The sequence below is a fragment of the Haliotis cracherodii genome, unplaced genomic scaffold (assembly GCF_022045235.1).
Source record: "Haliotis cracherodii isolate W230 unplaced genomic scaffold, xgHalCrac1.p SCAF_5, whole genome shotgun sequence".
Classification (NCBI taxonomy): Eukaryota; Metazoa; Mollusca; class Gastropoda; order Lepetellida; family Haliotidae; genus Haliotis; species Haliotis cracherodii.
This window is the reverse complement of record NW_027266308.1, coordinates 850,569-874,041: the sequence shown is the minus strand read 5'-3', so window position 1 is coordinate 874,041 and position 23,473 is coordinate 850,569. Positions and strand designations below refer to the sequence as shown.

Sequence of the window (23,473 nt, the reverse complement as noted above, 5' to 3'; positions counted from 1 at the left end):
ATGACACTGGCCTACTCAAGATAAAATAATGAAAAGTCTTCGGGGGTAAATAGCATGTAATAAAACGAAGATCGTAAGTTTCACTGACTTAAGACCTTCCACAATGTATTTTAATCGCCCACTGTGTACGTATTTTTCTCTAGATGTTTCGTAGTGTTTTAGTCACATCTTCATGAAAGATGTCGCTGGCACATGCAAATATACATGGTTCAGTATCTGGCCCATATATCAGGGACGGGGTTTTCATGTCAGCCTCTGGCTACGCTAAGTACACATTGAATACACAGTTCGGCAAACAGCCCTTCATTAAACTTTCAAAAGATGAATTTCTTGCCATATTTCTTTCTCAGCATGTTTCTACGTCAAACGAAACTATTTCACCCATCTGTAACTGATGTTGGTGAGTGGGTGTGTGAGTGAGTATTGTTTTACGTCGCTTTTAGCAATATTCAAGCACTATCACGGCGGGGGACACTAGGCATTGGCTGCCCATGTTGGGAATCGAACGCTTTAACCATTAGTGAGTGAGTGAGTGAGTATGGTTTTACGCCGCTTTTAGTAATATTCCAGCAATATCACGGCGGGGGACACCAGAAAGGGACTTCACACATTGTACCCATTTCGGCTACCCGACCGCCTCTAACCGATACCATAAAGTTACAGACAAACAAGAAGTGAAGCGGGATTGCTGCCCAAGGGGATATCTGTGTCTTGCCTAAATGTCTCATCCCCAAATCTGACAGTTTTCCTTAACTGACATTTGGGATAGTGGTGAAAAAAAGTTGAAAAATATGAAGTTTTGATACAACTGAACTTTGTTCTTTTAAGAGATTGCAAAAAACTTCAAGCAAATCCTTTAGTTTTTGAGAATCAATACGATGTTAATTCCATTTGTCTAAAATACCTTATGTGAATGTAGAGAAAACCCTTCCGTCATTGCATTAAGGATCATGGTTTATCTTTGAGACAATTCTTTGGTGGTACATTTGCTGGATGCAGCAATATTCCTGTTATTGTAGGATTTTTATGGAGCTTCTTACTCGTTCTTAGTTGTGTTGAGTAGATTTCTTCAATGTGGTCACAAAGCATGCTGACTGGATATATATATATATATATATATATATATATATATATATATATATATATATATATATATATATATATATATAATAAAGTTGAGTAAGATTGAACACAGTTTAAATTGGCTAACGCTTTCAACTCGTACCACGTACGCGTCTCATCAGGCCATAATATTCAGTTAGCCAATTAAATTAAAACTGTGTTTAATCTTACTCCAGTTATTTAATCATTACTATATTGTGCCTGAGAGTTAGAACTTTACTGCGCTTTTTATATATGCATGCCATCGTAGATCGATACCCACAATGTCAATCACACCATTGTCTTGTCCAGACTCAATTATTTACGGAGCGCCGTCTATATCTGGAATATTGTTGACAAACAAACAAACAAACAAACAAACACATAAACATATGAGTTCTGGTTACTAATCGTTATTACAACATACATGGTCCATGAAATTTTCACTTCAATTGTATGTTAAGGAAAGAGAGATGTACAGGTATATGTTTCTATGCGTTTTATGTATTGTAAATATATACTATTCAAACTGTTTGAAGTATATTAAAACTGTTCACCAGCCTCAAACATATCAATGCAATGACAGTATGCACATATTCACCTGGGGACGTGTAACAATACACCAAAGTATGTACAACAACGTTGATAAAACCACTTAAAGTTGTCCGCGGAATATTTCAGTGGAGGATTTCGTTGTTGTGTAATATAAACATGTATGACTATGTCCGTCATCAGAATCAATCTGACAATCAGCATAATAATCTTTGTTAATATTTTATATCACAAGCCACTGCGCCGGAAAAAAAAATACAAATCCGTCTGTAAGTAAAAATATATATTTTTAATTACCAATTTCTTACAAGGATGCTGTCCGAGGCTATATTCCCAATTATTTCCTCATGTGCGCGCAACGGATGAAAACCCAGAACAGGCGCAGGATGGTTGTTATTCTTTATACATATTTTGTTTGCGCAGTTTGTATGGGAGTAAGTCAAAATATAATATATCAAAGTCGTTAGTAAAAGTACATGTCATTTCTCCAAAAAACAGAAACATTATCATACACATCACAGTTTTAACATTCTGCCACGAGCATCCATGTTGTATTAACAGACATTTAAAACCAAGTGGTCGAGATTCTTGGCGATACAAAAAGCGGTAGACATTAAATACTTTTTTCAAAAGAATGTAAATGTAAACTTGCAATCTAATTGACATTATAATATAATATTGAAATATGAAGTGTATGACATTAGAGTATAATATGCATTAAAGCTTCATGCAAGCTTGGTATGTACAATAATTCAACACGCTGAATGAACTACACGTGTGGATGACCCTGCGTCATGAATATTCTGCCGTATTCATTGAACAAATGTTCTTAATTGGTTTCATCTCTGTATAATATCTTGAGATTGATCAGAGTCACTTTATTTCTATTTTGTTGCCAATAAGCAAAACGTGAACTTATCTGGTATTTTACGGTAATTTCAGGAGTTGGCGCAGGTAAGAAAACAATTATCAGATACCTGGGTAACAGTACCGTAAAGGCATAAAATGATCACAAAAATAACAATAGATCGCATTTTGCTAAACATCACCCGGAATGCTAAGGTCGCCATTTTCCGAACCATTGTCTCGGTAGACATATTCCATGTTGGTATGGCCGCCGTGAGTTGGAGCATTGCCATGGTCGGTGTAGCCTATGTTGGTATGGCCGCCGTGTGTCGGAGCATTGCCATGGTCGGTGTAGCCCATGTTGGTACGGCCACCATATTCCGAAACATCGATGTCGATACGACCACTTTCATCGCCTTCCATGGCGTAAAGTTTGTTGGTGTCGCGGTTGACGTAGAGGCTGGTGGCTCGTTGAAACGTCTGAGGGGGAATCTTTGGTTTCACGAAAGTTGCGATGAGCAGAACTATGAAACCTACTATGTCGAAGACACCTCCGATAACGCAGACAAAGAGACACCAACCAACCGTCCACTCCAGTCGTGCGCCAATAGCCACACCATAGACGATGACACCCACAATGTTGCATAACGCTGAAACGGCAATATGCGTATTAGTATATATTCAAATAATTCCGAACTTTCATAGGACACTTTCTTCATGAGAGGGTGCATGGATTCAGATCAACGTCATTTTAAACAGTATTTCACTGTTTCGACTAGCCCGACTCCTTGACTTGGTTGCGTGCGCCCGATAACCCCGCGGCTAACAATTTCAATGACTAAATGTTTTGGTCCTGATTATTCCATGCAGCCGTCATGCAGCCAGATCATTGCGAAGTGCGATGTCAAACCAAATGACACACACACACCATTCACACACGCACACCACACACACGAACACGTACAAAAAACCACGCACACACACACACCACACACACGTCGCACACGCACGCACACGCTACACACACGTCGCACACGTACACACACGCACACCACACACACACACCATTCACACACGCAAACCACACACAGACACTACACATACGAACACGTACACACACCACACACCACACGCACACACACACACGACCACACCCACCCCACACACACACACAAACCACACCACACGCTCACCACACACAAAAACATACCCACCACACACACACCACACAGATACCACACCACACACACAACCCCCCAACACACGCTATACGCACACACCACACACCACACACCACACGCATACACACACGACCACACCCACCCCACACACACATACATCACACACACACACCACACCACACGCTCACCACACACAAAAACATACCCACCACACACACACCACACAGATACCACACCACACACACAACCCCCCCACACACTCGCTATACGCACACAACACACACAACACACACACACGCCACACAAACACACCACACCCACACCACACCCACCCACCCACACACACACCACACACACACACACACCACACGCACACATCACACAGACACCACACAGACACACCAAACACACACACCACACACACCACACGCACTGCACACACACCACACACATACCACACACACACACACACCACACACACACACATCCACACACCCACACACACTACAAACACACCACACAGATACCACACACACACACCACACACACACCACACGTACTGCACACACACCACACACACACACACCACGCGCACACCACACACACACACCACACAGATACCACACACACACACCACACACACACCACACGTACTGCACACACACCACACACAAACACACCACACAGATACCACACACACACACCACACGTACTGCACACACACCACACACACACACACCACGCGCACACCACACACACACACCACCACATACACCACACACCCCTTGTTTCAAAGCTGCATACAAATATATCTGTTCATGACATATGTATCTAGGACATCTGTGTAGAGATTTACCACCTGAAGAAGTGTATGAACGGTAATACTGCTCAATGACAAAAGTAATGCGGTGAACTATTTACCGTGAATAACGTGTTCATGTCTACTCACCGGCAACAAGCGTGAAGACGGCCATGGTGATGAGGAAACATCTATGGTAGAGGCCCATAGACACGTAGACGTAGACGGGCATCACGACAAGCGGGATGGCCGCGCATATAATGGCCACGCTCTCCAAGCCTCGGACATTGTTCAGCCAATCTGGAATGCATGATGAAAAATTTAGTTCTAACCTTGTTGTTCAAAGACATTCTTGCTGATAGTCTAAGAGTATGTCCCCATATAATGCAGCGTTCCAATGAGACAGACTTGATGGTGGGAATGTTGTGCAGAAGGGATACTCGTTCTGTAATATGTTTATAATTAAACAGATACTGTTTTCGATGCGATCCGATAAACTTGTTATCACACCCTGATAAGTATTGAATAGTGGTCACTGAGTGAAATTTAAAGATTCAGGCGAAACATGGCAAATATGCAGACCTCGAGTTCGAAATGTCACGCTTGCATCCCAGATAGTCCGACTCCCCATTGTTCTCGGTGCCTTTTGGTTTGGTTCCTCCGAATCTATTGACTGACTTTGGGAGAGTACCCTGGTTTGCTACCAGGAATACAGCCCTTCAGGGTAATGCAGAATTCTGCAGTGTTGGTTAGTCATCACATTCTCCGAAAAGTTCTGGGTTGGTTTGACTAGGCAGCGCTTCCTGGGAGAAGTCCCATTCGCTGTCTGGGCTGCGTGTAGAGGGGGCAAAGGCCCTGACCTGATGATAAGCCTAACCAGCCTGACTGTGCAAGGATCCCCCAAACCTTCTTTGCTCCATTTTTATATTTTTTTATCTGTAAGTTATGATAACACTACTACTACTACTACTACTACTACTACTACTACTACTACTACTACTACTACTACTACCACCACCACCACCACCACCACTACTACTACTACATGTACTACTACTACGAGACCGCCTCCGTGGTCTAGTGGTAGAGTGTCCCCCAGCCGTGTCATACCAAAAGACATTAAAAGATGGTACTTGTTGTTACCCTGTCTGGCGCTCGGCATCGGCTCGGTATCTCAGTGAGCTAGCACTATAAATTGGCATCAGTCCGGACTAGTACAAACAACCACACAAACACACTCACGTTCCAATCACGTAGCCATAAGTGCAATAATCGTGGATGCGACGTTAAACCCCATTTCACCTCACGACCACTACTACTATATGCACTAATACTACATGTACTCCGACTGCCACATGTACTACTACTACTACTACTACTACTACTACTACTACTACTACTACTACTACTACTACTACTACTATGATGACAGTCAGTAAGTGTCACTATAATTAGACAAGAGCTTTAAGCGCTGATATAGCGAAAACAGCTTTATATTCTATTGGAATATTTTACACTTACGAAATGGTGCACAGAAAACTTCATTTTTGATGTTAGCGTTGCATGACCGCCACACGCTTCCTCCATCAAGACCTGGATGTGAGAGACATGGGAACAGTGTCCGTGAGTATATATAGGTATTGCTGGAAATGTCACAGGCGAATAGAGCTTCAACTGACACCAGCACACGGTTAATGACTTAGGTTTCAGGATAATGACATTACGCGGAACATAAGGGAGTGGCTTCCTTCATTTACTCAGGGAGATTCGAACCCTGGTTGTGTGGTTGGTTGTTGTTTAACACCGCACTCAGAAATATTCCAGCTATATGACGGCGGTCTGTAAATAATCGAGTCTGGACCAGACAATCCAGTGATTGACATCATGAGCAACGATCCACGCAATTGGGGTCGATGACATGCATCAACTAAGTCTGCGAGCCTGACCATCCGATTTCGTTAGTCGCCTCTTACGACAAGCATAGTCGCCTTTTACGGCAAGCATCGGTTGTGAAGACCTATTCTACCCCGGATCTTCACGGGCCTCGGACCCTGGTGTGTAGGCCCTACTGTACCCACAACACCCGGTAATGTTATCGTCCGACTTATCTGAGTCATAACGTCTCAACGGTAGCTAGGCAGTCCATATGTCTTCTCATCTCCAACCTCAACCAACAAGAAAGCGGGCGGGCGAAATGAAATTAAAAAGAAAAAAAAAGAAAAAACCCACTCACCCAAAATAAAAAAATATACTGTTTTGATTGTTTAACTTATCAACTTATGACATTAAAACTTAAGTTTGGGAACATGCAATATCCTACGTTATCATAATACCTTAAGTTTGGGAACATGAAATATCTTAGGTTATCATAATACCTTAAGTTTGGGAACATGAAATATCCTACGTTAGCATAATACCTTAAGTTTGGGAACATGAAATATCCTACGTTACCATAATACCTTAAGTTTGGGAACATGAATTATCTTACGTTACTATAATACCTTAAGTTTGGGAACATAAAATATTCTATGTTATAATAATTCCATAAGTTTGGGAACATGAAATATCCTACGTTGCAGTAAAACCTTAAGTAGGTTACCATAATACCTTAAGTTTGGGAACATGAAATATCCTACGTTATAATAATTCCATAAGTTTGGGAACATGAAATATCCTACGTTGCAGTAAAACCTTAAGTAGGTTACAATAATACCTTAAGTTTGGCAAGATGAAATATCTTAGGTAATCATAATACCTTAAGTTTGGGAACATGAATTATCCTACGTTACCATAATACCTTAAGTTTGGCAAGATGAAATATCTTACGTTACCATAATACCTCAAGTTTGAGAACATGAAATATCCTACGTTACCATAATACCTTAAGTTTGGGAACATGAGGGAGTGAGTGAGTTGGGTTTAACGCCGCTTTTAACAGTATTCCAGTTTTATCTCGGCATGTCAGCTTAATGTGGGAGGAAAGCCCGAAGTGATGCAGGTCTTAGATGTTTACTAGTTCGATGAAACCCAAGAGCACGGGTATAGTGCTGACAAACCTAGAAACATAATCGGGGCGAACCGGGATTCGAACCCACAATCATAGGTTTCTGGTGTGGCCAAGGGACGCAACTCTGCACAGCGAATCGCGGCGCCTTAGACGACTGGGCCACCCGTGCCCCCTTGGGAACATGAATTATCCTACGTTACCATAATACCTTAAGTTTGGGAACATGAAATATATTAGGTTATCATAATACCTTAAGTTTGGGAACATAAAATATCCTACGTTTTCATTTCTCCTTAAGTTTGGGAACATGAAATATCCTACGTTGTCGTAAAACCTTAAGTTTGGAATCACTAAATATCCTACGTTACCATAATACCTTAAGTTTAAGAACATGACATATCTTAGGTTATCATAATACCTCAAGTTTGGGAACATGAAATATTCTACGTTAGCATAATACCTTAAGTTTGGTAACATAAAATATCTCACGATAAATGACTGTCAAACGACAAATGCGAATATCACTGTGCAGATTGAGTTCGTGTATAAAACATGAACCTCATTAATAGATTATGCGCATTTGAAACGAGTCTTAGTGGTATGTGTTTCATTGTACAGGCGGTACAGACAGCGTGTACAGACAGCTTGAACAGACGGCGTGTACTGACACATTCTAAGGAGACTGACGCCACTCTGTATAACTTCACGATTCTTTTGAAATTGTGAGGACCTGTGCGGGGCCTACCGTATGCGATTTCACACAATATGTCTTTTCTGACAATTACAATCCCATTCGACAGAACACGGCAACAGGGCCATTGTGGAATATTTCTGAAAGACCGCTGTAAGGTATGATTGAGGTCATGCATGCTAAAACGCTAAGTATTCCTTATAGTTAGATGACATATGCATGTCATTCCTGTGATACACTTAACAAGTATATTGTGATTGCAAGTGGCGCATTGTGATAATTTCGGAGGGGTAGAATCAGAGCTTATTCACAGGGGATGGTGATAATGTCGGTACAACACGATGACACCACAAATGCATCAACCATGGCCAAAACTTGGAGAGTAAGAGGAGTGGTAGTGTAGTCATGTAGATAGTTGTCCGCTCGTCACGCCAAAGACCCGTGTTCATTGCCCACACGGGTTTAACGTAAGGAGCCAATTATCGATGTACCCCCGTCGTGATATGAATGATACAAACTGCGGCTACAACACTACTCAGCTACTTATTCACTTACTCTGAAGTTAAAAACGCGGTTAGCCTACGTGACATTCATCATATTGTGATAGTTGCTAAGCCTGAGCCAACTCACCTCTACGTAACATTCATCATGTTGTGATAGTTGCTCAACCCGAGCCTACTCACCTCTACGTAACATTCATCATATTCTGACAAGTGCTGAACCTGAGCCTACTCACCTCTTCGTAACATTCATCATATTGTGATAGTTGCTCAATCTGAGCCTACTCACCTCTACGTAACATTCATCATATCCTGACAGGTGCTTAACCCGAGCCTACCCACCTCTACGTAACATTCATCATATTGTGATAGGTTCTCAATCTGAGCCTACTCACCTCTACGTAACATTCATCATATTGTGATAGGTGCTAAACCTGAGCCCACTCACCTCTACGTAACATTCATCATGTTGTGATAGTTGCTCAACCTGAGCCTACTCACCTCTACGTAACATTCATCATGTTGTGATAGTTGCTCAACCTGAGCCTACTCACCTCTTCGTAACATTCATCATATTGTGATAGTTGCTCAACCTGAGCCTACTCACCTCCACGTAACATTCATCATATTCGAAAAGTTGCTCAACCTGAGCCTACTCACCTCTTCGTAACATTCACCACATTGTGATAGGTGCTCAATCTGAGCCTACTCACCCCCACGTAACATTCATCATATTGTGATAGTTGCTCAACCCTAGCCTACTCACCTCTACGTAACATTCATCATATAGTGATAGGTGTTCAACCTGAGCCTACTTACCTCTACGTAACATTCATCATATTGTGATAGTTGCTCAATTTGAGCCTACTCACCTCTTCGTAACATTCACCATATTGTGATAGTTGCTCAACCCGAGCCTACTCACCTCCACGTAACATTCATCATGTAGTGATAGGTGCTCAACCTGAGCCTACTCACCTCTACGTAACATTCATCATATTGTGATAGTTGCTCAACCTGAGCCTACTTACCTCCACGTAACATTCATCATATTCGAAAAGTTATTCAACCCGAGCCTACTCACCTCTACGTAACATTCATCATATTGTGACAGGTGCTAAACCTGAGCCTACTCACCTCTTCGTAACATTCATCATATTGTGACAGGTGCTAAAACTGAGCCTAGTTGCTCAATCCGAGCCAACTCACCTCTACGTACGTAATATTCATCATATTGTGATAGTTGCTCAACCTGAGCCTACTCACCTCCACGTAACATTCATCATATTGTGATAGGTGCTCAACCCGAGCCTACTCACCCCTACGTAACATTCATCATATTGTGATAGATGCTCAACCTGAGCCTACTCACCTCCACGTAACAATCATCATATTGAGGCCTACTCACCTCTCAGGTGCCATGGGTAGTTAAACTGGATACATCCGTCATGGGATCCTCTCAAACACGACAGCCGTCGCCACAACCCAAAGGACGTAGAGGAATCCCATGCCCAGAATGGAGCAGCAAATGACAAAATCTGCAGAATTTCGGCTAAAAGTAAAGCAATACAGGCAAGGAGAGGTAGAGCCCCATATCTGCTGATTCCCTTCATTACTGGAACTATCCTAACTTCTGTACGTGCCAACGTGTTAGGTAGACACAGATCTGTGATGTTACTTGTCGAGCATTACCTAACTGGCTTTTCCTGTTTGCCTAAATGGATATATGAATGGATGCCATTCACTGAGACACGCCAGGTTGTAAACAGCCTTGTCTGTCTGTGAAATTGTATTGATAGTTATAGATAGCCTACATTGTGTGAGGTGAGGCGTTTGTAACAGGGGTGGGAACGATACAGAGAGTCGTCACAACGACACAGAGGGGTGAGGGACATATACGGACGTCAGATAGACACACAGAGAGACGTGACAGCCTCGCACAGAGACACAAGAGAGAGAGAGAGAGAGAGAGAGAGAGAGAGAGAGAGAGAGAATGAGAGAGAGAGCGAGAGAGACGTGAGAGCCACGTGAGGGCCACGTGAGGGCCACGTGAGAGCTACACAGAGAAGTGAGAGCCATACAATGAGACGTTAGATAGACACACGCAGTGACACAAGGGAGAGAGGCGTGGGAGCGACACAGAGACGTGTGATAGCCAGAGAATGACAGAGAGAAAAGGGGGAGAGAGAGAGAGTGTGAGAGTGACGGAGAACAACACAGATACGTGAGAGAGAGAGAGAGAGAGAGAGAGAGAGAGAGAGAGAGAGAGAGAGAGAGAGAGACGCGAGGCCACGTGAGGGCCACGTGAGAGCTACACAGAGAAGTGAGAGCCATACAATGAGACGTTAGATAGACACACGCAGTGACACAAGGGAGAGAGGCGTGAGATAGCCAGAGTGTGACAGAGAGAAAAGGGAGAGAGAGAGTGTGAGAGTGACGGAGAGCGACACAGAGAAGTGAGATAGACAAAGGGAGAGACAGACGGAGAAAGACGCAGAGACGTAAGATAGACAGGGTGTGTTTGAGAGACAGACAGACAGGCTGACAGACAGAGAGAGACGGAGCGCGACGCAGAGACGGAGAGAGAGACAGACAGACAGAGAGAGACTGAGATCGACGCAAAGGCGTGAGATAGACTCTGTGAGAGACGGAGAGCGACGCTGTGACGTGGGATAGACAGGGAGAGAGAGAGAGTGAGACAGAGAGAGAGAGATGGAGAGCGACGCTGTGACGTGGGATAGACAGGGAGAGAGAGAGTGAGACAGAGAGAGAGACGGAGAGCGACACAGAGACGTGGAATAGACAGAGGGAGACGTGAAAGCCATACAGAGAGGATCTAGAGAGAGACATATCAGTACGTGAAAGAGAGAGAGAGACACACACACAGAGACGTGTGAACGAGAGGTAGTACAACTCGGCAGTTTGAGGTATCGGCTGAGGAAATGTTACGTCTCTGTACTGGATTATCATGTACTGCAGCTTATATTGCCAGTATATCCATGCTGTCCGATTTAGGCAGATATCCAGACGTTTTTAATTTATATGGATAATTAACAGATGGACTTAGGTTGAGAAATTCAGTATCTGTTTGAACTTTTGCATGGAAACTTCTCAGGTTTATTATAGCCTCTGGCCTTTGGGAATATTGAAGGTGACATTTATAATACACTAGCTGCCTTTTACCCGTAGTGATGTTTTGTCTGTATGCGTTTTCACTAATTTTGTATTTTCATATCCATGCGTCTTCTGTTTCAAAATTTAATCTTTGATTAGACGTTCTACTCCAGGTCTTTTTACTTCTATCCAGACAGACAAACAGATAGACAGTTTATTCAGAAAATGGCCATAGTCCCATAATACAGACAATGTTTGGTTGCATGAACGATGCATATCATCAGGTAACTCTTAGCCGTTGCTTATTCAATATCAAAGTTTTCAGACAAAAATAGGGGCGATGGGGTAGCCCAGTGGTTAAAGCGTTCGGAAACCGGGGTTCGATTCCCCACATGGGTATAGGGTGTGAAACCAATTTCAGGTGTCCCCCGTCGTGATATTGTTAGAATATTGCTAAAAGCGGCGTTAAACCATACTCACTCAAATAAATATTTTCTTTCTATTTTACATCTACGAACTTCTACTCTAGGCCTACTTTAGGTCTTTTTAGTTCTACTACTAGTGTACTTAATACTGCAACATATCTATTTTTGTCTACTGCAGGCCAACTTTCTTCTGATCCAGGTCTACTAATTTCTATCCCGTATCTACTTATTTCTACCATGGGTCTATTTACTTCTACTCCATGGACAATTACTTCTACTCCATGGACAATTACTTCTACTCCATGGACAATTACTTCTACGACGCATTTACTTACTTCTACTCCATGGACAATTACTTCTACGACGCATGTACTTACTTCTACTCCATGGACAATTACTTCTACGACGCATGTATTTACTTCTACTCCATGGACAATTACTTCTACGACGCATGTACTGACTTCTACTCCATGGACAATTACTTATACGACGCATGTACTGACTTCTACTCCATGGACAATTACTTCTACGACGCATGTACTTACTTCTACTCCATGGACAATTACTTCTACGACGCATGTACTTACTTCTACTCCATGGACAATTACTTCTACGACGCATGTACTTACTTCTACTCCATGGGCAATTACTTCTACGACGCATGTACTTACTTCTACTCCATGTCTTCATTCTTCGGCTCCTGGGATATTGATTTCTACTCCAGAGATAATGATTTCTACTCCAGAAAGAATGATTTCTACTCCAGAGAGATTAATTTCTACTCCAGAGATATTGATTTCTACTCAAGAGAGTTTGATTTCTACCCCAGAGATTTCGATTTCTACTCGAGAGAGATTGATTTCTTCTCCAGAGAGTTTGATTTCTACTCAAGGGATATTGATTTCTACTCAAGAGAGTTTGATTTCAACCCCAGAGATTTTGATTTCTACTCGAGAGAGATTGATTTCTTCTCCAGAGAGATTGAATTTCTACTCCAGGGATATTGATTTCTACCCCAGTCAGAGAGATTGATTTCTACTCCAGAGAAATTGATTTCTACCCCAGAGCTGTTGATTTCTACTCCAGAGAGATTGATTTCTACTCCAGAGAGATTGATTTCTACTGCAGATAGATTGATTTCTACTCAAGAGATTGTGATTTCTACCCCCGAGATATTCATGTCTACTGCAGAGAGATTGGTTTCTTATTAACAGAGTTTGATTTCTACTCTAGAGATATTGATTTCTTCCCTAGATATATTGATTTCTGCCCCACAGATATTGATTTCTACTCCAGAGAGATTGATTTCTACTCCAGAGATTTTGATTTCAACTCCAGAGAGATTGATTTCTACCTCAGGGAGATTGATTTTTTTATCCACAGAGTTTGATTTCTACTCTAGAGATATTGATCTCCTCCATAGAGATATTGATTTCTACTCCAGAGATATTGATTTCTGCTCCAGAGAGATTGATTTCTATCTCAGAGAGATTGATTTTTTTATCCATAGAGTTTGATGTCTACTCTAGAGAGATTGATCTCCTCCATAGAGATATTGATTTCTACTCCAGAGATGTTGATTTCTGCTCCAGAGAGATTGATTTCTGACCCAGAGATATTGATTTCTGCTCCATGGATATTGAGCGTTTCTCCGGGCCCACCTACTTCTACTGCAGGCCTACATTCTTCTACTACAGGTCTACATTCTTCTACTGCAGGTCTACATTCTTCTACTACAGGTCTACATTCTTCTACTGCAGGTCTACATTCTTCTACTGCAGGTCTACATTCTTCTACTGCAGGTCTACATTCTTCTACTGCAGGCCTACATTCTTCTACTGCAGGTCTACATTCTTCTACTGCAGGTCTACATTCTTCTACTACAGGTCTACATTCTTCTACTGCAGGTCTACATTCTTCTACTGCAGGTCTACATTCTTCTACTGCAGGCCTACTTTCATCTACTGCAGGTCTACATTCTTCTACTGCAGGTCTACATTCTTCTACTGCAGGTTTACATTCTTCTACTGCAGGTCTACATTCTTCTACTGCAGTTCTACATTCTTCTACTGCAGGTCTACATTCTTCTACTACAGGTCTACATTCTTCTACTACAGGTCTACATTCTTCTACTGCAGGTCTACATTCTTCTACTGCAGGTCTACATTCTTCTACTGCAGGTCTACATTCTTCTACTACTGGTCTACATTCTTCTACTACTGGTCTACATTCTTCTACTGCAGGTCTACATTCTTCTACTGCAGGTCTACATTCTTCTACTACAGGTCTACATTCTTCTACTGCAGGTCTACATTCTTCTACTGCAGGTCTACATTCTTCTACTGCTGGTCTACATTCTTCTACTGCAGGTCTACATTCTTCTACTGCAGGTCTACATTCTTCTACTACAGGTCTTCATTCTTCTACTGCAGGTCTACATTCTTCTACTGCAGGTCTACATTCTTCTACTACAGGTCTACATTCTTCTACTGCAGGTCTACATTCTACTACTACAGGTCTACTACTGCTCCAGGTTTACCTACTTCTACTATTGGCCAACTTATTAACATGAGAAATGACAAGACAGTATGGATCATGAACCCTTTTATTACAGTTCTGGAGTTCTAGATACGTGAAACGAACATTCCGACAAAGTAAACACATTCTAGTTGGAATATTATCTGTCTCGTTATTCTTCTCCAGTTGGAGCTATGTGCAATTTTGTTTTATCGAGAGAAGATGCCCTTTGCCTTTTGCTATATATATATATATCTTAAATATATACTGACCTATCCGATTTTGAGAAAAGCTGAGACTAAACAGCTGATAACAATTAAACAAGACGATGAGGTATTATCCTCTGAAAAAGACATTTGGACGCTTCGCTGTATGCAAAAGCTCACAAATAATTCATCCGAAATGGTCTGTATTTCTTAGACAGGCTAACATGTTTCCAAACAAGAATAGCTTTAAAAAGATATATCCATATCAAGATGTTTTATTGTACTTAAGGCCTCCGGCACATGTACAAGACAAGAGTGCAAAGAGATAATATCCGTGAGTACAACACAGCTATAGGGATGTGCTACACCCAACACATATGTGGAGACAATGTTACAAAGCGGGTGTACACAATTATTTTACGAAGTGAGGTCACAATACTATAATATTCTTGCGACGAAAAAAGTGCATGATGAACAAAAGGTGCTAACGTAAGAATTGTTTTTTCACCATTAGAATTCAACAGATATTTACATGAATACAAATGTGCAGGTATTTCTGTGTAATGTATGCTTCCCTTAAATCAGTATAATCCGTACAAACAAGCAGTATATGAAGTTCATCGTCTATACAAGTTTGACAGAAAGGACACAATCTCATTGGCTTCGGTATAGAACGATGTCGTCCAATGTTTACCATTATTTCAGAAAATCCAAGACAAAATCTTGAATACATAATGCGCAGAGATTTGCATGCTATAACATTTAAATACAATTCACGATGTAAAAGAGCTATACATGACATATCTTGAACTGTTTTCAAGTGTCATGTCGATCTCCAGTCCTGCTGAAACATATCTAGTGACTTTCCATGAATTAATCTTAAAAAACTCATGTTTATTACCGACACCTTGATATAACTCGTTAATGAAAAATGAGAACAGTATAGGACTTAATAAGCACCCTTGTTTCAAACCAAGATGACAATCGAAAAAAAGTCTTTAAACTGGCCATCAAACTGTACACATGCTCCTACATTTGTGTACAAACATATTAACATTTGTAGCATTGTACCATACATGCCTGTATTTTGCAAACAAAGCCATAATGTATGTCGATAAACAGAATCAAACGCTTTCTTAAAGTCAACGAATGCTACATAAAGCTTCTTCTTATGCCTTAATAGATATTTCTGAACAATGGCATAAAGTGTAAACATGTGGTCAGTAGTAGAATATTTTTATCGAAAACCAGCTTGCGTTTCCAGAATTTTGTCTCTTATATTTGCCCAAAGCGTAAGTCTCTTATTTAAAACACACGTAAAGACTTTACTAAGTGTGCTATTCAAAGAGATTCCTCTGTACCTATCTGGATTATTAGGATCACCATTTTGTGGAGAGGTACAATTATAGATTTCGCCAACACATTAGGGAAACGGCCACTTGAATATATCTTACCAATATATTTCGACAAAAACGGCAGTATTATTTCCTTAGAACATTTAAGTATTTCAAAAAGAGGATTATCTAGTCCAGGGGTCTTTCCATTCTTCAGAGAATATATTGCATCAATAATTTCCTTAACAGTGATATTGGCATCAATAATACATCGATCAATATCAGTATAATGCTCATGATGCCATATATATTTGTCTGTGTCAGAACTGGCTAAGTTCTCAAACATATCAGCAGTATGGAAGACATCTTTGAAATGAGTCAGCCGTTGGGTGGAATTAATTTTGCAATTAGTATATGACTTTGAGTTAATATTTCGAATCTCTTTCCAAATTTGTTTCGGGTTACCGAGCGATTTGCAGAGTTTATCTTCTTTATGTTGCCGAGCTTGAAATTTATACCTCCGACTTGTTTGTTTATATTTATTCCTAACAGTACAATATTGTTTTCTGGAATGTTCATTTCTTTGTCGTCTTAACTGTCGAAGTGTTCTCCTGAAAGCACGTTTAGCAGATCTACGTTCACCATTTAATATTAATCTATTGGGTGTATTGTGGATATTTCACACACATTTTTTCAGCTGATTCTAAAAATATTTTTACAAAATCGTTCAGGGCTTCACATTCATTTTCATCAACATCTAACAACAGACGATCTAATAACTTAGTAGATCGTAAACTATCTAGAAACTGAACACTGAAGTTATCATTCAAAATGTACTTATGATACTGTACGGAACTAATTCCCCGCTGCTGGTCTTCGGCGTCATCGCCATATTTACAACTGAGTTCCAGAGGAAAATGACCAGAGTCTAATCTTTCACAAACATTCAACATAGATATGTGTGAAAAACAATCCATTGAGCAGATGAAGTAATCATTAACACTGCTGCCCTGGCTACTGACGTACGTATATTCACCATTAGTGTCACCCTCCATTCGACCGTTCACAATACAGAAGTCAAACACATCACATAAGCTTAACAACGTGCGACCGAATCTGTTCACACTGGTATCTTGTGAAGTTTTATCCTCAAATGGCGGGATGGTATCCTCGGGAAAAGGATCACCTCTATTCTGTATGCTGTCTGGATTAAAGTCTCTATAGTTATTCTTATTACCACAACTAGTGTTCATGTCTCCACACAACACAATATGACAATCTGATAAACAGATAACACAAACTCCAGCTGATCTATAGCACACGTTAATGGCTTATTATCATAATAAGTAGATCCCTGTAGAGGAATATATACACCAAACTAGAACAATGTCAAAATCAATTTTAAGAAGATTTTTGGATAGCCTGACACAAACAACATTATCTTAGTTGGTTTGTATAACTCAACAAAAACATCGATAGCTTGCTTAATACAGACACAAACACCACCACAACATCGACCTTTTTTCGATATTTTGATTGCAGGTGAATAAAAACTTACATATCCAGGTAACCAACTATTTGGTAATTCGTCAAATGTCAAATGTTTGTAAATAATTTAGACGTCAAGATCTGAAAGTTTGCTGTAGATTTATGTTATCAGTTAATAGATGAAGAAATGTGGATTCTTTTAAGGTGTTGTGAATTTAATGACGTGAGCTTGTGTTGGCAATTCCACCGGGGTCGTCTGGACACAGCTCCTGTGAAAAAAGGCCTTGGCGGTTGAAGTGCTGTCGGTTCGCCGTCTATCAATTCGACTACTGGCACGTACGAGCGGACGCCTGGAGGTCAGTGATCCCGTCTCCGATGTGCTGGGGGCCTGTTTCGTCTGGGTTTCGTACTGTTATCAGTTTCCCTTGCTTGAAATACCCTTTCAATCCTCTTCTCTCGAGTTCCTTCAGATTGTCACGTCGGCGAAAGGTGAGATCGTTGGAAACGCCATAACCACCCTCCTTCAGTACAAGGTCTCGACTTTATCATCAGACTCCCGATAATTCACTATTAAGGGTCGTGGTTTACTCGGATTGTCACGCTGGATTCCTAGGCCGTGAGCACGATAACGTTAGATTTCTCTTTATTCTTTACGTTGTCATTGAGAAGTGCTATTATCTTTACTTTACATAATAAGGGTGTCTCTTCTGGCGAATCTGGTACTCCGTAGAAAATCTGACATCTTATTCTGCATCCTGTCGACCTTATCCGTCAGTGCATCTATATCGTCATACATGATACTGTTTGTCTGTTGGAGAGCGTACTGAGTAGTGGCTAGTTGACTTTCAATCTGTCCACACTTGGATGATTGTGTCTGGACGTCCCACTTGACTGAACTAATTTGATTACGCAGATCCGTTTTGACAGTACGAAACTCAGGTGTGACGGCGCGAATCTCTTCGTTGATAGTGTTTTGAATGTCTTCAAGAGTAGGTTGGCTGATTTAGCTTCTATATCGCCAGAGCAAAGTAGCCAGTCTGATACAACACCGGCTGGCATAGAGTGTCCCCCGAGCCAACATGAACCTGGTGCACGGAAAAAAGAGCCCCGTCGTTGACACAAAATACTTGAATATGTAGTATCCATCTTGGGGCGAAAATACAGAGAAAGGAATAATCCCTTTACTCATCTATGAAACAGGCTTTAACAGGCTCCAGGGAAATTAGAGACGTGGCCTTACAATATTTTGCTATGCGCATTCCAGAATAGTGTTCGCGTTTTGCGATAACCCGTTCAAATACCTCGCCGATGTGAAGCATATGAGACAAAGTATAGGCTCTTCTAGGAAGACATATTCTCAGGAAATGTTGAGGTCGAGGGTTCTCTCGCTCGTTGCTGTCATCGTATTCCATGGGATGACCCAGATAATTACACCGTATGCCACCTTCTACATACAGAGCACAGTGCAGGGTCCAAGCTGGATACTGTTCTGTGGGAATGTGGGGTAAACATTTGGCAGCGTTGATGTAGATGGCACTTCCTACTGGCTCTACTAATGGGACCCCGGCCTTCTTCAAGATGTCACCAAACATGGACAAGCTTTCAGTTCTGTACTTCAAGTAGCGGTCTTCAAGCCCTTCTGTCAGACCAATTGCAACAGCATTTAGGTCTCTTCCAGCTAAGCCACCGTAGCGTCGCCTTCCTTCAAACGCTTCCACCATTTCTTCAAATTTGCCTTTAAGGTCTACTGATTTCGTGGCAAAACATCCACCTATGCTGCACATTGCATCTTTTTTGGCTGAAAAGTATATGCCATCAAAATAGGAACACATCTCAAATGCTATGGCCCTGGCTGACATATCTTCATACGATTTCTCTCTTATTTTAATGAAATATGCATTTTCCTCAAAACGACATCCATCCATATATAGATGGATATGGTATCTTTTGCAGATCTCAGAAGTACGCTTTATGTTTGCCATGGATACTGGTTGGCCCGCTTGGTGATTGCTGGTCAGGGTCAAGACAACCATAGCATTACCTGACTCAATCTGAGCTAATTCTTGTTCGAGTCTCTCACAATCGATGTTGCCATTAAAACAATCACCACTGATAAGTTTGCAGGGAAGATCCTTTGCCAAAGCCCCAAGCCTCTTGGCGATGTTACGACCTGTGGTGTACATTGTGTTGCTGAAGATAGAGAACCCAGGCTTTGAATGAATGGAGAACAGTAGGTGTTCCGCAGCCCTTCCTTGATGAACAGGGAACACATGGGAGAAACCTGTGATTGATCTGATGGTGTCTTCAAATTTGTAAAAACTATCGGGATTGATAGACCCTTCATGCGCTGTTACCATGGCAGCCCATTGGTGATGACTCATTGCTGCTGTGCCGGAATCGGTCCAGAGGTCAAAGTTGATTTCATCATCGCTTAACTGCAGAGGGTTATAGTTTATTTTACGCAATATTTCAATCCGCTCTTCTTTGGTAATTTGAGGTAAAGGATCTACCATTTTGATTCGAAAAGGTTCCATAAACGCCATCTGTGAAAGAAAATAGTATTTACTGTCACTTTATTTTCTGAAGGACCGGTCAGGTAGCCTAGTGGTTGAAGCGTTCACTCGTCACGCCGAAAACCTGGGTTCGATTCCGGGTGTGGATCCCATTTCTGGTTTCCCCTGCCATGACATTACTGGAATAGTGCTAAAAGCGGTGTAAAACTATACTCACTCACTCACTCATTTTCTGAATTGCTGTATTCCATGCAAGGGGTAAAGGGATCCAACACCTCGAATGTGCTGACACTGAAACGTCCGTGCCCAAATCGTTTGTTTCATTAATCCAGACCAGGGCACGTTCCACAAAACAAATGTAATTTCATTTTGGGACTTTTTCTTAAAGGTACGAGAAGAGTTTTGAACATAATTGTGGTTTTAACATGCAGCATATGCGAATCAAAAGGTAATATAAACATAAACATATTTATACACAAAGAAATCCAAATGTATTTCTTAATGAGTGAGTGAGTGAGTTGGGTTTTAACATCATTCGAGTTATATCACGGAGTGTCAGCTTAATGTGGCAGGAAAGCCCGAAGTGATGCATGTCTCAGACGTTTACCACTATGGGGAAATCCACGAGCATAGGTATGGTGCTGACAGACCTAGAAACACAATCACATGTCATCGCTATTTTACATTTTGCGCATTAGAGAATCTGTTTCAGAGCCTTACTATTCCCTGGCGTTGACATTTACATAACATGTTTCCTATACGTGATTCGCCTGAGGACCAGAGTGTTCTGGCTACAGTTTAAGTGAAAAATAAATCATGGTTTTTTTTCATTACAAACGAAAATCTCTAATTTCGTACAGCCATTTACATGGGATGACAATTAAGTCTACATAGAACGCTTTACAAAGTAGAAAAGTTAACCTACCTTTCAATGTATTGAGGAGACTGAAGGCTTGATGTTTCTGCAATCGTTAAGCTGGCATCCGTCCCTTCCACCAGATCAATTGACGCTGAACTGACAGGTAACTCATTACCAGCACAAGCAGTTTCTCTTTGCCTCGGTGGATGTCATTTCAACCAAATCAAACCAAATACAACGTATGGCATTCACAACGTTAGCCAATATTCAACTACCATGAATTTTGCTGAGAACGTGATAATTAGACAATGAAAGAATGTAGAAACTTGTAGGATGATAATTGAACGATAACTAAATTTTAATAATGTTGTTTGTGTTTGTGTTGCGTATATATTATTTTGCTCTTACCTTTGGTTCCTTAACAGTTAAATGAACAATTTGTTTGTTAAATGGAACAATTTAAAAAATATATATATACTACTACCACCACTACTACTACTACTACAACTTTGAAATGAAAGTTTGGGTCCTTAATTGGGCATCTGAGAAAAAGTTACGTGGTTTAGAACAACTGAACATTGCTATTTGTCAGCTATCTAAATCTCCAAACTTTGATGCTCTAGTAGACATAGCTAGACGTCTTGTGGGTTCTCTGTGTGAGGACAATGATAAGTCTGTGTTTCTTATCAAGTGAAATTATTGCAAGAAAAGCGACAGTGTTACAAGAAAAAACGATATTTAGGTTCATCAAATAGTCGCAGCAGATATAGTTTTTCAAAATCAGCAGCAGATGACGGTTGTGATTCAGGGTCAAGTGATAAGTCAAGGTACAGAAACGTTCGGTGTTATAACTCTCGAAAATATGGATATATTGCGAATGAATGTCCAGATAAATCCCCGGTACACTGTGTTTCTTCAGATACCAACAGCAACTTTTCCCCAAATCCTCAAAATTCACCAACCACCCAAATCCGTCTTGGTAGCGAGTCTTTCACTGCAGTCGTAGATAGTGGAGCGAGCGTCTCGTGCATAAATGTGTCTTTGCTCTAGAGAGCTTTTCCAAATGGTGATTACTGATCTGTCTGGTTCTTTGTGCGTTATCGGTTCGATACCACTATACAGATTAGTGGTGATATCTATGATTGTAGATTCCTTGTGATGGATGTTTGTGATGACCATTTGTTGCTAAGATTGGACTTTATGTGTAGGTTTGAGGAGATAGTGTTGAAGCCGAAGGAAAAGTCAGCCGACTTTAGAAATCTGGTTACTGATGGCAGTGTTCACAAAGCTCATAGATGCATGTAGTACTAGGTGGCTTAACTCGTGATCATGTATTGTTGTATTTGGACGATGTGTTGGTCCATTCCCCAACAGCTGATGAGCATTTGAATACTATGCGACAGGTATTTGAAAAATGTGCATCTACTGGTGTTACTCTGAGGCCAGACAACAAATGTTTCTTCTTCATGGAAAGTGTCTTGGTTATGAGATTTCTGCTTCCGGTGTTAGTCCGGGTAAGAAAGGTTCAGATGCAATCAAGCAGTTTACGGTTCCGACTTCGTGGGAAGAGTTTCGTTCGTTGGTAGGTCCTGCAACGTACTTTCAGAGGTTTATTCCAAATTTATCAGATTTTATTATGCCTCTCAGTCGTATTGTTGAAAAGCGTGTTTACTGTTGGCAGTCGCCACATCAGGAATCTTTTGAAAGGCTCAAGTTGATCTTGACGTCAAACCCTGTTTTGATACATCCTGATTTCAGTGCAGAGGCGTCACAATTCGATGCTATTAAGTCAGGTATAGCGGGATTGCTTTTGCAAGATGGCCATCACATCAGTTATGCTTCAAAGAAACCTTCCCAAACTGAACAACATTATTCCACTTACAGTACAATGTGTGAAGCCCATTTTTGGTGTCCCCTGCCGTGATATTGCTGGAATGTCGGTAAAAGCGGGGTAAAACCATACTCACTCCTCACTTATCTAACAACATCTAGAGTTCAGAGCTGAACGCTCGCAAAAAAAGTTAAAGACACAAGCACTTATGCTGTACCCGTCCTATTCTTTTCATATTCTTTTGGTGTTGTTGAGTGGATGAAACAAGAAATTCAGGGCATTGACACCCTTACACGAAGAATCATATCAGACAATAGATCCCACCACCCTCGCTCTTCCCTCAATCGCTTATATTTACCAATCACTATGGGAGAGCGTGGTTTCATTAACGTTTGGGCTCTTCACGAGCACTTTTGCACACATTTATTTGTCTGATGATCCTCTTTTGAAGCATGTCAAGACTCATGGTGAAAGCAAGGCATTCCACCTTTTTCATAAACGAGCCAAGG

At 41.1% G+C, this 23,473-nt stretch overlaps 4 protein-coding genes across 4 annotated transcripts; 2 read left to right on the top strand and 2 right to left on the bottom strand.

Moving 5' to 3' along the window:
* Positions 1-1,923: 1,923 nt before the first annotated feature.
* Positions 1,924-10,589, bottom strand: LOC139442952 (uncharacterized). The gene is made up of 4 exons (XM_071223876.1): positions 10,086-10,589; positions 6,001-6,072; positions 4,630-4,779; positions 1,924-3,149 (listed from the first exon to the last, which is right to left on the bottom strand). Exons 1-4 carry the CDS (start codon positions 10,288-10,290, stop codon positions 2,692-2,694), a joined length of 885 nt encoding a protein of 294 aa, XP_071079977.1. The 5' UTR covers positions 10,291-10,589; the 3' UTR covers positions 1,924-2,691.
* A 1,887-nt stretch (positions 10,590-12,476) lies between these two features.
* LOC139442222 (uncharacterized) lies at positions 12,477-13,223 on the top strand. The gene has a single exon (XM_071223005.1). The coding sequence runs from the start codon at positions 12,477-12,479 to the stop codon at positions 13,221-13,223; it is 747 nt and encodes a 248-aa protein (XP_071079106.1).
* A 625-nt stretch (positions 13,224-13,848) lies between these two features.
* On the top strand, positions 13,849-14,844 carry LOC139442221 (uncharacterized). Its single transcript, XM_071223004.1, has one exon. It carries the CDS (start codon positions 13,849-13,851, stop codon positions 14,842-14,844), a length of 996 nt encoding a protein of 331 aa, XP_071079105.1.
* A 4,098-nt stretch (positions 14,845-18,942) lies between these two features.
* On the bottom strand, positions 18,943-20,304 carry LOC139442220 (tryptophanase 1-like). Its single transcript, XM_071223003.1, has one exon. The coding sequence runs from the start codon at positions 20,302-20,304 to the stop codon at positions 18,943-18,945; it is 1,362 nt and encodes a 453-aa protein (XP_071079104.1).
* Between the last annotated feature and the right edge of the window lie 3,169 nt (positions 20,305-23,473).

Excerpts from the sequence above, each read along its gene's own strand:
- LOC139442222 (XM_071223005.1), top strand. The coding sequence starts at position 12,477 with ATGGACAATTACTTCTACTCCATGGACAATTACTTCTACTCCATGGAC.
- LOC139442221 (XM_071223004.1), top strand. The coding sequence starts at position 13,849 with ATGGATATTGAGCGTTTCTCCGGGCCCACCTACTTCTACTGCAGGCCT.
- LOC139442220 (XM_071223003.1), bottom strand. The coding sequence starts at position 20,304 with ATGGCGTTTATGGAACCTTTTCGAATCAAAATGGTAGATCCTTTACCT.
- LOC139442952 (XM_071223876.1), bottom strand. The coding sequence starts at position 10,290 with ATGAAGGGAATCAGCAGATATGGGGCTCTACCTCTCCTTGCCTGTATT. Across the intron at positions 4,780-6,000 it reads AGTTTTCTGTGCACCATTTC|ATTGGCTGAACAATGTCCGA; the intron begins GTAAGTGTAAAA and ends CATGCATTCCAG. Across the intron at positions 3,150-4,629 it reads CGTCTTCACGCTTGTTGCCG|CGTTATGCAACATTGTGGGT; the intron begins GTGAGTAGACAT and ends TTGCCGTTTCAG.